Source organism: Fringilla coelebs (genome assembly GCF_963513975.1).
Source record: "Fringilla coelebs genome assembly, chromosome: 13".
Classification (NCBI taxonomy): domain Eukaryota; kingdom Metazoa; phylum Chordata; class Aves; order Passeriformes; family Fringillidae; genus Fringilla; species Fringilla coelebs.
The window spans coordinates 12,874,550-12,890,251 of record NC_140039.1 but is presented as its reverse complement, the minus strand read 5'-3'; the positions used below and the strand labels follow the sequence as shown (position 1 = coordinate 12,890,251).

Here is a 15,702-nt window from a genome sequence, read left to right as displayed (position 1 = left end):
CTGCTTTCACAGACCCTGCACTGTGGGCATGCATTAATTCTGGGAAGGGGGTCAGGATGGAAGGATTGTATGGAGCCAAATACCCAGCCCTTACCCAAAGAAGGAAGCAACCCCTGGCCCAGGGTTATGTTCACTCCAAAGGCGTATGGGAAATTGCTTTCCCCCTTCCCCACTTCCCATCCCTGTGCTGTTTGCCAGCCTGCTCTGTCCCAGAGCTGTCATGGCACCAAGCCCAACTGTTCTGGTAGCTGTAGGTGAGAGAGCTGGAGTGATTTCTCCAGATGACCCAGCCTAGAAATGTGCTTGAAGGTCTGCAAGAGCCAGCAGAAACTGCTTCCACTGTTGAATCCTACAGGGAGAATTTGCAGCTGCCTCCTGAGCCCACATGAAATGCATCCAGACTCTGTGAAATGAAGGATATAAATGGGGAGAGGGGAAGAAGAAATTGTTTGGTATAGTCTGGGTTTACCTCTGGCTGAGCTGGAAAATGGTTGCCAGAAGCCTCAGGCCTTTATTTGTTTTCTGTGTGCTGGATACTTGGCACCACAAATTTAAGGCCAGTAAAAGCCATTATGGCAAAAAAAAAAAAAAAAAAAAAGGAAAATGGCAACTTTTTTTCTACAGACTTGAACAGGAGAAGTGGTTTTGAGCCCTGTAGTGTTTAACACTTGTAATACTGCCCCAGGCACTGAGGGTCAAGGTTCATTCCTGGTCCAGACTTTTCCCCCCTTCCTCTACCTGTTACTGCATCGTTCCTCAGCTAAGCATGGATGCTCATTCTGGAGGGGTGCTTCTGCTCTTCTCCATTTTAAACCTGGAATCAGGGACCCCCAAGAGTTGTGTATTTTTTCCAGATGGGGTTTAGCACTAATCTTGCATTTGCTGACTAACAAACATGATCTTTCTGTTGTTCCTTCCCTTGGCATGTCCTAAATCCATCCTGGCAGGTAAACCGCATCCGAACGAGAGACTTTGACTGCTGTCTGGCCGTTCCCTTGATTTCAGAGGCTGGAGATAAGCTGGACCTGGTGATTAGCCGGAACCCCCTGGCGCTGGCTGCCAATGCTCCCTTGGAGGGGAACAGAGAGCTCCTGGCACAGGTGCCCCACAGCGCTGAGGTCAAGGCGAGTGTCCAGACTCTCTGAGCAACAGGAGCAGAGCAGATGATGCCTCTGCTGAGCTCTTGCGGTATTTGAGGTGTTATTCCTGATTTTTTGCACTGGTATTTGTAAATGCTCTGTGAACCATAACCTGCAAGTGGGGAGGTGGGTCTCCAGTGAGCCTGTAGACCGCCAAATATTGCTGGGAAGGTCAGAGCTGGGTGTGCATCTGGGGCTGTGGCAGCGATGGCAGCAGGACAAACTGCCACCAGGAGGAAGGAGCATCCACAGCCATCCCCCATGGCAGGGCATCCCCCTGTGCTTCTGCCATCAACTGTGCAGGGTCCTGCCTCCAACATCCTCCTGACTCTGAAAGGCCTTGGCCATCCTGCAAACACACATGGTGCTATTATGTTCTTTGTTTGCTCAGTTAATCACATACAGCAAGACTGAAATGCCTTTCCTTTTATGTTGTGCCCAGCTCCATCCTTTCAACACTCCTGGCAAATCAATTCCTGCAGCCCCTTGCACTCCTGGTGCAGGGCTGTGGAGAGAGCCAGTTAAAAGACACTTCAAAATGTGCTTGAGAGTAGCTAAATGCAATTCTTGTGCAGAAATTGGTATTTGCAGCTGTCTCCTGCCAGCCCTATCCACACTTCCCCCTAGGTCTGGCTCACCCTGTAGTGGGATTAGGCACCTTGTGTGGCTGATTCCCATGAGCAGTGTTGCTCCCTGTGCTCAGTAGTGACTACAGAGTAGAGGTCATACCCAAGGCTAAAGGCCCTGAGTACCTGCCTGAATCCCCCTTGTTTGTCTGAGCTTTACAGAGATGTCTTGCTTGCAAACCTGGCCTGTGCTTGGAAGTACATAGCAGAATAGCGAAATTCCCAGGGCTGCCCCTGATGCTTTGGATCAATGAAACCTTGCTGTCTCCCCTGAGGCAGAGGAATGACAAGCCCTTGGCTGGGTGGGGTTGTGTCCTGTGTCCCTGTGGGCTGGGTGGTGTGTGTCCCTTTGCCTGTTGCTGGCCTCTTGTAGCTCTGTGGCCACTCCCCTGCTGCCCGAGAGCCCCGGCCCCAAGTGGCAGGGGGGCTGTGACACAGGGGCTGTGATGTTTGCATTGCCTGCCCTGTTTCCCACATTAGCACTTTATGATGATGTCCCTGTCCTGGTGGCAGCGTGCAGCTTCGCTTTCCCTGGGGAGGCCTGGGCCAGGGAGTCCAAGAGCTCCCTCCATCAATGACAGCAGCTCCAGAGCCCACTGCCCCCGTTCCCTGCCTGCCCTTCCAGTTCCTCCATCCCCACCTGCACGCCAGGGGTGTGTGGAGGGAGCTGGGTGGGTGTACAGCTCGTGTGTGTCCCCGCACTGTCTGTCCCCTCCAGCCCCTGTGACAGCACAAACGTATCCGGGTGTTCCTTCCAGGCATGGCCCCATCCAGCTCTTTGTGGTTGTAGCCATTTTCTCTTTGAGTATGCAATATCCCATACCATTGCTGCCACAGCTAGATAATGTGCCATAATTGATACTGTGGAGCATTGACAGTGCAGCCGAAAGTGTTTTTATATGCAATATTCTGAGCAGTGGAAGCTCACTGGGGCTTCTCATAGGTTTTTAATGAAGACTTTTATTAAAGGCTTTAAAAAAAAAAAAAAAAAGGAGGAAGAAGAAAAACTTGGTCCTTGTATCCCTTCCTATGCATTTTGAATGATATGAAGATGAAATGCATTACTTAAATGTGTATTTTTATCCATATATTAGAGTGTATTCCTTGTAAAGTATTTTTATATGCTAATTTTCTTATGTATCTATGAAAGCACAATATTTAAAAGTACAGCATTTCAAAGAATATTTTAGTCCTGTTTTGGACCTATTTGTAAATCTCTGTATTTAAATGGGATTGGAATGACTTTGACTTTTTTTAAAATTAAATAAAAGCAAATGAAATGCATTTATTTTGGTTTGTGTTGCTTTCTGCTGGAGGGTGATAGCGAGGCAACGCTTTGCTTCCAGCAACATTTTAACTTGCCAGGGCACACTGTTTGTAAGACACCTTGGAGGACAAGGGGGAGGCCACTGTCTGTAGGGCTGCCAGTGTTGTCCACTGCCACCCACCATAAGCAGCAGGACTTGGGTTGCTCCCTTCTCTGCACCCATGGGGACAATTTTGCTGTAGTGTTAACAGCAATAGCTGGAGATGCTCATGCATGTGGTTCCAGCACTGCTTGCAGCTTTTCCACCCTGGGAATCTTGGCTCAAAGCTGGGCTGCTCCGTGACAAAACACTGACGCAGCAAAGCACGTGGCAGCCGTGACGTGGCAGCATTTGAAAAGCTGTGGTTAATCCCTGGGGATGGGTTAGAAAACTCCTGGAGAATGATGTGCTGGCAGGAGATATCCCATCTGGTGCTCAGAACCCTGCTGCTGCAGCAGGGCGTCTTGGGGATCTGCACTGTGGTAGCCAAATTACCCCACCTCCGAAACCAGACATCCCAAGAAATGACTGCCATGAAGCCAGAACGCAGCTCTTGGGTCCATTCACTGAGGATTTCTTCCCTATGCTCCCAGTGTGGGCAGCTCAGGCTGGAATGTTCCCTGGATAAGGCCATAGGGAATCTCTGCTCACCAGCACAGAGAGGCTGAGCTGGCTTTTACAACCCTTCATGGCCAAGTGGGTAATGCAGGCATTTTCAGGGACTGAGCAGGGTATAGGAATGCTCCTACTTAGACTGGGGAATCATTGCCACATAAACACCCCTTATCTGCCATCTCTGGCTGCCCTCCTCGGGTGAACACTTCAGAACAGGATCCTGCACGAGGCCTTGCCAAACCTGGAGCCATCCGAGGCACAGGGGCTGCAGGAGGCTGAAGGAGCACCCACGGGCTCAGTGTGTGTCCAGGGGTTCCCTGTGTGTCCCAGGGAAAGGGTCAGAATGGAGCTGCTCCCTGGGATGTGCCTCAGTGGGCAGCACATCCCCTGCTGATGTCGCTTCTCATCCCCCCACGGGCCTTGGCTGATGGAGCAGCTGCAGCCCTGGGCAGGTGATGGCCACCAGGGCAGGCAGCCAAAACCCTCCAGTGCTCGTGGCACTTAGTGACTTTTAAAATTTCCTGTTTATATATTTTATTTTAACCTGAGATACACTGCAGTTGCTGTCTGTGCTCTTTTGAGCCTGCTTAGCCCAGGCGTTGCAGGCTGTGCTGGTGAGAGGAGAAACCCCTGACAAAGTCCTCAATCACATCCAGCAAAATGACCAACCAAGCCAAAAAACCCCAACTAAAGACAGCTGTGGGGCTGATCCTGGGCATGGGGTGCTGGAGGCTCAGCAGTGATACTCAAATGTTTCATTTTCACAAGGAGGAGCCACCTACACGTTGGTTTTTTCTTTCCTTACCTCAAATCAGGACTTCAGGAATGGACACTGGTTTAACCTCCATCTGTTTGACTGAAGAGGCCAATGGGCTTAAGAGGTCAGCAAGCTTGAAAAAAACCAGTCCCATTCACCAGAAAAATAAATGTTGGGGTGTTTTTTTTCCTTTCTTTTTCTTCCTGTTGGGCTTTTCTGACATATTTGAACTCTCACAGTAGTGGTGCCATGCATGGGCTGGGCACTGGCTGGTGAGAAATGGCTTTCTTTTGCATCATTAAGTTTTTAAAATTTTGGTTTTTATCTCTTTGATGTATTTTGTTGTGTTTTTTTTTCCTCACCCCCTTTTTCTTTTGCCACTTATTTACTTGTATCCCATGAATTTTTGCACTTTTACCCTTCTGACTCTCCCCCCATCCCACTGAATGAGGGGGTGAGTGAGTGGCTGCGTGTGGGGCTGTGCTGCAACCAGGGTGAAACCATGGCAGATGTGAAGTTAGATAGTGATTTCACATATTTTATATATATAGTATTTTAGAAGGGCAAAAAACCCCCACACCAACAACCCCAAAATAAGTAATAGGTTTAAAGGAAAAACTGAGCTACTCAAAGACCAAAAAAAACCCCTCCAAGAGCATAGCTGGTTTATAAAGGAAAGTTTTATTTTCAGTTATAAGGTGATTACAAACTCATCTAAAAAAGCAAAGATGACTTAAAAATATCCATATACATTTTATTTATCTAAAAAGCAAAACAGAAACTGCAAAATACAAACATTTACCATATACACAAAGGCTAGGGGGTTTTAGGATTAAATTACACTCCAGGTTTTTTTTTCAAATACAAATATTTCGTTTTGGAACACACAAAAAATGTTTTAAAATGTTTTAAAAATATTTTTTAGGTTTTTTTTCTTTAAAAAAAGTTCAGATGACATTTTCAAGGAGGCTCTCATCGCCTTCGCCTCCTCGCTGCATGTGCTACTCATTATCACATTACTGTAGTCACAGTTGCTAGGAATTTAAATAATTAAAAAAACACCACTGTTTTTTAGCCAAACACATCAAACAAGATGGATCACCTCTTACAATGTGAAGTCCCTGGCAACATTATCAGGTAACAATCACAACATTACACTGGAGAAAAATAACATCCTACTGAACAACGAGCACTTCAGAACAGTACTGGGATGCTGCGGTGCTGAGAGACCAGCGCTGGCTTCCAGGACAGGAGCAGGTCATGAACTAACTCAACTTGCCCCCCTCAGGTTTTGTTTGTTTTATCAGCCTCTCAACATAATTTTGCCACTGTTTGGTTTTTTTTTTTTTTATTTTTTTGTCTTTATATATTGAAAAAAAATTCAACTCTTTCTAAATCTCAGCTGCAGAAGCAGGTACAATAAGGAACAGTGTGTATCGTGCTCACTGTGCTACAGGGCTGAAGCCTTCTCCCACAAATGCACACACACACACACAGCATGTGCACAGCTCCTTAGCATCATTGAGTTTCACTTTTTTTTTTTAATTAGCTTTATTTTCCCCATTATTTCTTCTGCTTTCTCAACTCAGGCCAGCTTTTCCCTGTGCTGCACATGTAAAAGTGAGCAGCACCATTCTGCCGTGCACTGCACAGCCACAGGGAACAAGCCTCCCAAACTTGCCTCTTTAAAATTATCTTCAATTTACTTTACTCCTGAAATTGTGGTAATTAAATTCTGACACTTCTACTGATTATTTCAAATGAGAACACATCAGTAATACAAAAAGGCTGAGTCTGCCATTCAATTGCCCAACATTACCAGCAGGGTCAGGCTCTTTTCCAGGCACAAACCCTGTCACCAAGGTTTTCCATCTTTGATGGCCATGGGTGGGTGATTTGTTTCCTTAAAGTTTTCAGCCTGCAAAATTTTGAGCTTGTCCTTGTTTTCTGGTGAAATAGTATCTCAAGCTATTTCTGCTCTTTTTTTAGGATGGGTAAATTGAAATCACCAATTCCCAATGACAACTGGAAAAAAAACACACAAAAAATGTGACTTTTTCTGTTTATTTTTAATAGAAACAAACAAATTGAGATTTTTTTTTCCAGAGAAGCATTGTCCACGTACACATTTCTTTTGGGCTGGCAGAAAAGAGCCAAAATCTGGTGGAGGATGTGGGGCTGGTCATATTCAGGCAGTTTTCCAGTGGGTGCTGGTTATATCCAAGTCTCTCTTGAGCAATCTTTCCCATAGACTCAAACTGACTGCTAACATCATAAGAAATTTTTTGTGACTAAAATATGGAGCTCAGGGCACCTCTTTTGCACAAGTTCAAGGGCTTCTTAAATGTCAAGTGTCACCAAATCAACTAAATACTTTATTTCTTAAGCTTATCTTTGATTATAAGAAATAAAACAAGCTACCAGGGTCTGACAGTTCCTGACCTTTTCTCATGCAAATATACAAATACACAACTACACGTCAATCCTAACCACAAGGCTTTGGATGCTGATTTCGGAGAAAACAAGTCCAGGGCAGCTGCCTGAACCCACACCACACCCAACCTCCCATGCCAGGAGCCATGTGGTGCCTACAAGGAGCCAGGAGAGCTCACAAATCAAACCTTAAGGCTTCTTTGGAGGGGCCATGGTCCAGGATTTTGTTATTACTTTCCCTCTTCCAGCACCCCCATTTAGGAAAGACCATTTGGACACCCTGGCAGGTTGGCTCTTTGCAGGCAAGTGGTGTCTAAACCTCCTCAATCCTCATCCTGAACAGCTTGGCAAGATTTACACAAACGATTTGCAGCCTAGGAATAGAAGCAATGTCCCCACTGTGTGCGTGCATATGAGGGTGGAAGATTTCATCTACTAGTCTACTTAAACACAGATTTATTTTTATTCTTTTTACTGAAAGTGAGCAACTTCCATTGAATCTCCTTGGAAATGATGTCAGGGTCAACTTTCTTCCAAGTGTACTTGAGCTGCTTAACTAACTTGTCCACTGCATTCAATGCACAGCTTATTTAACATCTTATATACATTATGCCTCCACGAGTGATCCTGCAGGGACCACAAGACATGGAAGCTAATAATCAGTTATTCAAAAGTGTTCAAATCCTTCTCCCACAGCTGGAAGTTTGCCAGTGATGCAACACGTGGGAGCTTTGAACCCAAAAGTGAAAGCACAACCTCAACAAAACAGAAAGTCTCCGTAGCAAATAAAAACAGACCAGGAGGAGACTTGGAAAAGATCTATTGAATGGAGATGTCCATGTGTCTTCAGATCTATTTGAGTTATCTAATGCTGAGACAAAGAAGAGGAACCAGGAGCATCTGCACTTGGGAAAGGAGGATGAGCACAGGGCTGGAAAGAGCTGCAGGAGGTGCTGTCCTGGCGGCGGCAATAAAAGCTCTGCTGATGTTGCTGGGGTCCTCTTGGTGTTACAGCAGCTGTAAGGCTGCATTATTTTTTTCCCCCTTCTTTTTCTCATTTCATCCTCTCCTCGAGAACAGCAGTGAAAATCAATTTTGCTGAGCTGTTTCAGCAGATCACACCTAACTCCCCTCCACCCCACACTCCAGGAGCTGTGCTGCTGCTGCAGGGTGGCCACCAGCACTGTTCCAGATGGCAAATACAGCTGCCAGGCTTTTGTATTTTCATTTACAACACAAGAACAAATCCATTGTGGACCTACTATCTCAAACTTGAAAGAGGACTTTTCTAAGGGTGTGGATCTGTTTGGACCAGATGAAAAGGAAAGCTATAGATGAGAAGGAAAAATAGAGTAATAACAACAACAACAATAATAAAAAACCAGTTCTATTTATGAAATCATACTGTTTAAACACTGAGATACAGACTACTGGTAAAGTCCCTTAGAATAGATACTCATTCAGAGAGATCATCACTAGTGACAGGTGAACTGAAAAGGTTTGGAGAATTGAGACAAATAAGAAATAGATCAGAAAAATCTCATAGGGAAGTGTTCCCCTTTACATTTCTACTATCTCTTCATTTCAGTTCAGCTGGAAATAAATACTGCTGAAACTCTGCTGTTTTCAAGCCCAGAAGACCCCATGAATACAAAGGTACACGAAACATGAAAAGGTGTGCGTGTTGTCTTGGTTTATGCTGGCTTAAATCTCGGGGATCTGGTTCTAAAGATCTCATGCCAAAACTGCACTGTTTTCCCAGATCCAAACCAGTTCATCTATAACTAGTCATGATGCTTTAACACAGAGTTCCTCATTTACACAAAACAGGTAAAATACGTCATAAGAGTAACAAGTGAATATTGAAAAAAATCAGTTGTCTTTGCAGTCAAAATAGGTAGAAAACACAAACTTTTTTTAAAAATTATGTTTTAATAAATTTGGCAGAGGATCATGTTGAAATGCAAATTAATCACCAAGAAAAGTTTAGAAATCTGATAAAATTGTCAGGTAAAAACCCCCAACTGTAAAAATGCAAATGTGCTCACTGGAACTCAAACCCCAGATAAAACAAGAAGAATTAAGTACAATTTTTTTTTTTTTTTTGTCAGGGAAGGGAGGAGGGGAGAGGGGAACTGTTTTCCAGAAGCAATGATTTCTTGGCTCTTGGTGAGTCCCAGCCCTCCCTTGCAGTCGTGCTGAAGAGCACAGCAGGGCCAGGGCAGCTGACACAGAATCTTCAGCGAGGTTGTTGCATATGCGCGAGACCTTTTCCCTCGGAACATGGAAGCGACTGATTTGAATGGCACAGTTTGTACTGAAATGGGGCTGGGTTCTATTCTCTGGTAGTTGTATTTTGAAAGGTGTAGTATTATTCCTCTGGTTCTTCCCACTAAGGCACTCTCCACAACATGGGAGAAGCCTAAACACCCAGCTGACTTGCTGGAGACATCTTTGATGTAGCCAAACCATTTTTTTCCCTAACTAAAGCTTGTCTCAGCTCTATAGCACAAAAGTCATGTGCAAACTATATAATCTCAAACACAGTTGTATGACAATGTATACATATAAAAAAGAAATAAATCAAGCATCAGTGTTTCATCTGCACTCACAAAAAACATTAATTTAGACCCCCCCTAACCTTCTACCTCCTCCTCACCCGTGTCTGTTTACTGCAGACACTGATTGTAACTCAAAAATGAGAGTCCAAGCTGAAGCCCACTAAGAGAGTGGTTTTGGTTACATTTCCTTGCCTTTGATTGTTAAAATAAAATTGCTGCATTCATATTTCTTTTTTTGGGCACATATGGTGACACCCACTGGCTCTCAGAATTCTTCCTGTAACCTTGGGTGGTTTCTGCTACCGGCCCAGCAGGTGTCATTTAGATGTTTGCCATCTCCAGCAGTGCAAAAGTTTCCTTCAGAACTCTCATAATACAGCAATGAGAAAAAAGAAAACACAATTCTACCACGGCTGGTTTTGTTGCTGCAACTCAGCTCTCTTCTGTAAAAGTATCTACAGATTCATACTAGAAAGATTTGGAAGCTGTAGATGCAGCGATGTTTTTATTTAATAATTAATAATTATTTTGGTCCATCTCTTAGTTTTAAATCTCCCTGTTTCTGTTACAGGGAAATCAAGTTAAGAAATGTTTGTGCTGCTGTGGCCAGTTAGCACATGGGACAAGAAAAAATGAAATAAAGATACTGTGTAGGAATGTTAAGAACTCTTTATGTTCCTGTTTAAATAAGTGACAACCTCTGCCTTGACAGACTAAGCTTACAACAGAATAAGCAGATACAAACTCTGCTTTTATCAAGTATTTCTTCTAAATACCTTTGGACAGACTACCTGTGGTATCATAAGAAAAAACCTCTCTCCCTCTAAGACAATGCCCACATGACAAGGCTGAGTTTTGCCACAGAACCCGTTCCCAGCACAACCTGCTCAAGTTAAAAAAAAAGAAAAAAAAAAAGGTTTTTGTCCATGGTTTGGACAGTTTTCAGGGATCCAATTCCCCACAGAAACATCCACCTGCACTACATGAAGTGGAACCCCCATTCCTATACTCCTTGTAGGGGTTTCTCTTCACTTCCCAGTCTCACCTGGAATGGTACCCAATTCCTTCTGACCAACACAAAATATTTCAGTGTTATGTGTTCCCTTTGCTTTAATTCAAATTCCAAAGAGCCCTGTCTCTTCGGCAGATAAGAATCATAAATATGTTTGCCACCCTCCAGCCCCCTTAAAAATAAAATAGAATAGAATAAAATAAAGTAAAATAAAATAAAATAATGGGTTAATCCAATGATGAGCAAGGAGACTGGGGCCTCTAGGTCCACTACTGCTATTTAGTAACATGGGACAAGGGACTCACTTAGTCCTTTTGTCTGTTCCTCCAACAGCAATGACCTCCCTCCCCCAAATAAATAAATAAAGCAAATCCTGGTTACTGAACTTGGAAAAGCATTTTTGAGATACATGGATGAAAAGCACCTGTTTGCTGTGTGATATTATTATCATCATGACTATTATTATTAACAACGTGTCTGTTATCAATACCAGTTGCACCAGGTGAGTGCTTTTGTTCCTCCTGTCAGGGATGACCTGGTTTGTGCTCACCTCTGGACGGTCAGAGTCCAGAAGTGATTCCTTTATTTTCCTGCCCCAACCAAAGTCCAAATGAGGAAGCAAACACCTTAAGCACCAAGAGAGCAGGTGCTGCTTTTCCCCTCTCGGCTGCTCTATGTCCCTGCTGCCCTGGGGACAGGCTGCCCTCCCAGTTTGCAGAATTCAAGTTCACACCAGTGCCACCACACCAAAATATGGTTTGCTGGAAAACTCAGGAGCAGGTACCCAACCTCCCTGCTCACACACAAACAGCAGGCATTTCACTTATGTATAAAAAACCAAATCTCAAAAATTTTAAAAACAACAACAGAAAAAGACTGAACCATGCAAATCCTGCAAATGCCTTCCCCAAGTTCTCTTCAGTTGGGGTGACAGGGTGCCAGTGCTGTCCCTGGGAGGTACAGCCACAATACTGCTCACATCCAGCTTCTCTGCATCCCTTGCAAACTCTCCACTCCAGCTGTTTGGCTGTATCCTTATCCAGGGACTGCACTGAACAGAACTGTACCCACTCCCTGAAGTGACCCTGACACCTGTCGTTTACCACAGTTGAACCAGAGGGTGGAAATACTACACCTTTGAAAATTCTCTTGAAACAGCATTTTTTAAAAAAATGTATCTCTCAACAGAGCTCCTTTTGTGTGTTCTGTAGATTACCCTGCTCCCAACCATACCAGCACCTAAAATTGCTTTCTGAGACTTGAATGTATTGCTGGCAAGACAATCAATTCAAGTGGTAAGGTGTATAATATTTAGAGATAAAGATATATATATTTAAAAAAAACCCAATAATAGTAAATTCTTGTAATATGTCTAGTCTGATATGAAAGCTCTCCTTCTACAGAGAGACGTCTGCTGTGATTACCTTACAAAATATTAAAAAAAAAAAAAACACACACAAAAAATAACTTTCTCTGTGAGAAATAAAAATAAATCCTAGTGCAAATATAAAGCTCTGTAAACCTGGTCCTATGAGAATCTATGGTTAGTAAACGGCAGTTAAAGCAGGTTTATCCTCTCACAGAGAGAGCTCACATCATGGTTTCCACAATGATATGAGTTGGCTTGATCAATCCGCCATTCGAAGTTCCATTGGGGCAGAAGGGGGTGCCACTCTCTGTTTCTTTGGACCATCGATTCACTTCCTTGGGGGCAGCCACTGCCTTTATCCTCTGCAAGAGAGAAGGAGAGCACAGGTGAGAGGAGCAGAAAACCTCTGAGGAGAGCAGAGGGGAGGTGAGCAGAAGGCCTGTGTGTCTGCACGTGCAGGACACTCCAAGGACAGGGGTGGTGGCTGGGGGAGATGTGCGGCTCTGTGAGGGTTTGGGGATCTGGGGAGCCTTCAGCTCCTGCTCAGCTGCAGAGCCTGACCCGAGGCAGGGAAGTCAGACAGGAGCATTATCCAGCATCCTGCACACTGGGCTTTCAGGGCTGCCAGTGGTGTGCGTCCTCCTCCCTCGTTTGGAAACAGCTCTGCCTCTCAGCCCAGCCTTCACTGCCAAGTGGCAACTTCTGTCCTACATCTCAGTTCACAAAGGAAGAACTGAATGGCATCTCACCAGTGTTTACTCTCTTTCCTTTCCTAACATGGTCTTTGAGCAGCGTTTTGGCTACTTTTAGACTTGTCTCTCATGGTGACAATGGTGACAATGAAGGCAGGAAAATTAACACTTATGCCCTGGCCACAGCTGAAAAAGGCCATTAACACTTGGATGAAAACAAATGCAAATGTTTGTGCTCTGGGATGTTTGGGTTTGGTATTTTTTTAATTCTATTCTCTTTTTTCCCAACCCAAAGTGTCCCACTTTCTTCTCCAAAAATACCCTGAGCTGCATTTAAGATCATATTGTTAGACAAAAAGAAAACTAATCTGAAAACTTTGAAGAGATCTGCTAAGTTTCATGCCTGCATAGTCTCTAAAAACTTTCCACCACAAGAAAAAAAAAAGTTACAGGAGCCCAGACTGAACTGCAAAGGGCAAGAGATTTCCTGCAAATCCAAACCTGAGGGAATCTGCACTATCAAGTCTAAATCAGACACAAAGCTTTCCAAATGCTAGGGCAATCTGGATCCAGTTTTTCAGTTTGAAATAAAATAAACACAAATTAAAAAAGCTAAAATGTGAAGCCCTCTGTCAAGAGGGTTTGACTTTTATTTAGTGCCCCACAGTGAAGACCATGCCTGAGAGCTACACAATCCACTGGTGCATCTGAATTTCCTTGAAATTCAGTGAGTTTTCACACAACGAGGTTTGACCAGGTCTCTCTCTCCTTATCTTGCTTTTCCAGCAATTTTCAGGATGGTGCTTTTGTGTCCCTGGGGGCTGGAGAAGAGAAACCTGAGACTCAGATACTCCCCAGTCCTTGAATGTTTGTCTGCACGTGGAGGTAATGATTTGCCAAGCTGGAAGCTGCACAAGTGGGACATGACTAAAATCACTTGGTGTTTATCTGAGGACAGAAGGCTTTGTGTTTGTTCTCTTTCTACTGTTTGCCCAGAGGACAGGTGATCTTTAACAGCCTTATTTGCCTTACCTGGGCAGGGTGGCAGATTTCCAAGCATTACTTAGTATAAAACACAACAAGTTAAAGCTCCCTTTCTCCTCTAGACAGACAATTGCTTGTTCTCACCTCAATGAGTGACCCATCTGACCGAATGATGCGGATGACCATCACCATAGGGATGCAGATCATGGAGGAAAGGGCAAGGACCCAGCCCAGGCCAATTGCCCAGTCTGGGTACGTGTAGACCTTGTTGTAGGTCAGTGGTTTATACTTGGCCAAAGAAAAGATAAAGCACCCCTGTGGATGAGAAAGGAAAACAAAGTGAGGCTCAAAAAATGCTTAAAGCAGCAGGGCTCTGGTGCAACCACTGGCCCTGAGGAAGACAGGCAGTGAAAGGCAGAGCTGATGGATACCATATGTATTTTAAACCAATGGGGGAATTGTTCTTCCATTTCAATCATGGGAAGAGCATCTGCATCTGCTTATAGCATCTGCTGTGTGATGACAGAGTGCTATGAGACGGTGCTGAACAGCTGCAGCTCACTGCCAATTCTTCAGGGCTCAACTATTTGCTGTACACTGCAAGATTACCAGGATGTTCTTCCCACCCAATGAAGTACTTCAAGCCAAGGTCTGCCTCAGACTGCTGAAGTCTTTTTATCACAATGGCCTAGCACTCCTATGCCTTAAAGCAGGGACTGCTCTTTTGAGAGTGAGTTTTCATGAATGCAGAATTTTGCCAATTCTAAGAAAAATCCACTTAAACGTAGCCAACTGCAATTTGTACAGGCACAGTAGAGACTAGAGAGCTGTCATGTTAGGAGCTGACATCTGAGAACATGATGTCTTTGAGAGGTATGTTCAAGCCTTCAACTTCTCTTTGCAAATTGGCCCCTTGAATGCAACAGCCTTCCCTTGAAGAGAAGCAGTACGAGGGGGCTTTTAGCACTGCCAAGTGCAAGAATTGAAAGAGCACAGGTCAGTACTCACCACACAGAGAACTGGTGTGATCACAATCCAGCTCCACTTCATCCAGGGACCAGGTCTGTATCCAATCATATCCTCAATGGCATCATAAATATTATCAGCGCCTGGAAAATCGAGCAAACGAAAGCCCTGTAGGATTAAAGCTGCTTTCCTAGGCTCCACAAGGGGTATTTAAGGGGAAGGTGAGGATGTCAGATGTATTCTTCAAATGCTTCCCACAGCTGTGAAGTCCAGGATGATTTTCTTGAAAAGCTCAAATGTTTGGGGATCTCTCATCCCACCCCCCCTCGTTATCTGGCCGCAGGAGTACGATGCTGATCTCTCCTGCCCCTGTCATTCCCCCTCTCCTCTCTCAAGACTCTCTCTGAACTTCCCAGAGGGATCACCATGGGAAACACTTGACAGCAAACAATGCACCTGCTTCTACAGAAATCTGACTTTGTTTGTTTTGCTTTTCTGAGGCAATGGAATTCACGGAGAATCGGAGAAATACCCAGTCCTAATCCCACACATCTGACAATTCCCAGCCACGGCTCAGGCAGCAGAGAGGCCACTGTCAGACCCTGGTGCTTGGCATTGCCAAAAGTAATATAAGGGGCAGAATATACTTTCAGCTTTCTTTTTGTACTTTCTGTTTGGTTGGCTTGTCCCTGCAGACACTGCAGCTCTGAAAGGAAATTCTCTGAGAGACAAACAGAAATTTTCACGGCTGGCCACTCTTTCAACTCTCACCTCTAAAAGAAACACACTAAAATGCTTAATTGTGCCCTTATTAATTAGCAATGGAAGAATACTCATTTTTTGTGGAAAAAACACTGGAGTTTGGATTCATCCCAGATGCAAATTTGTCTCCAAGAGGTCAGGGCAAATTTATATTAGTGGCATGTGTCTGTTGCTGGGAAGAAGACTCTGGGGCAGCTGATGATTAAATATTTGGCTAAAAAAAATGTCACTGACTCATCAAAAGTTATGAGATGAAAAGATTCTCACTTACCATAAACCCAGGCTACAGCAATACATTCAAAGAATGCAACCCACAAAAGGCATACACCACTAGCTGCATAGTAGTCAAAGAGTTGAAAAACATACATGCCACCCTGTAAAAGAGAGGCACAATTGGTTAAAATCCAACAGGAAAAAAAACCCAAGAATTCAGGCCCAGCTCCCAGTAACATCTACCAACATATCCCAATGACTCCTGT

The 15,702-nt window shown here is 44.3% G+C and overlaps 2 protein-coding genes across 10 annotated transcripts in view; one reads left to right on the top strand and one right to left on the bottom strand.

The window, feature by feature from the left end:
• GRIP2 (glutamate receptor interacting protein 2) overlaps positions 1-2,621 on the top strand; it is a gene marked incomplete at its 5' end in the record, with an annotated part of 246,061 nt that extends 243,440 nt beyond the window's left edge. The window contains one exon of the mRNA XM_084214653.1: positions 948-2,621. Within this exon, the coding sequence (XP_084070779.1) occupies positions 948-1,145 (198 nt within the window). The 3' untranslated portion in view covers positions 1,146-2,621. The remainder of the gene's footprint in view (positions 1-947) is intronic.
• Positions 2,622-5,106: 2,485 nt separating this feature from the next.
• Positions 5,107-15,702, bottom strand: part of SLC6A6 (solute carrier family 6 member 6) — an 88,946-nt gene continuing 78,350 nt past the window's right edge. For all 9 annotated transcript variants that reach the window (XM_084214657.1, XM_084214662.1, XM_084214659.1 and 6 more), the window contains 5 exons: positions 15,495-15,597; positions 14,504-14,604; positions 13,640-13,810; positions 12,045-12,181; positions 5,107-8,205 (listed from right to left, as the gene is read on the bottom strand). In XM_084214657.1, coding sequence (XP_084070783.1) covers positions 8,166-8,205; positions 12,045-12,181; positions 13,640-13,810; positions 14,504-14,604; positions 15,495-15,597 — 552 coding nt within the window. In that variant the 3' untranslated portion in view covers positions 5,107-8,165. The remainder of the gene's footprint in view (positions 8,206-12,044; positions 12,182-13,639; positions 13,811-14,503; positions 14,605-15,494; positions 15,598-15,702) is intronic.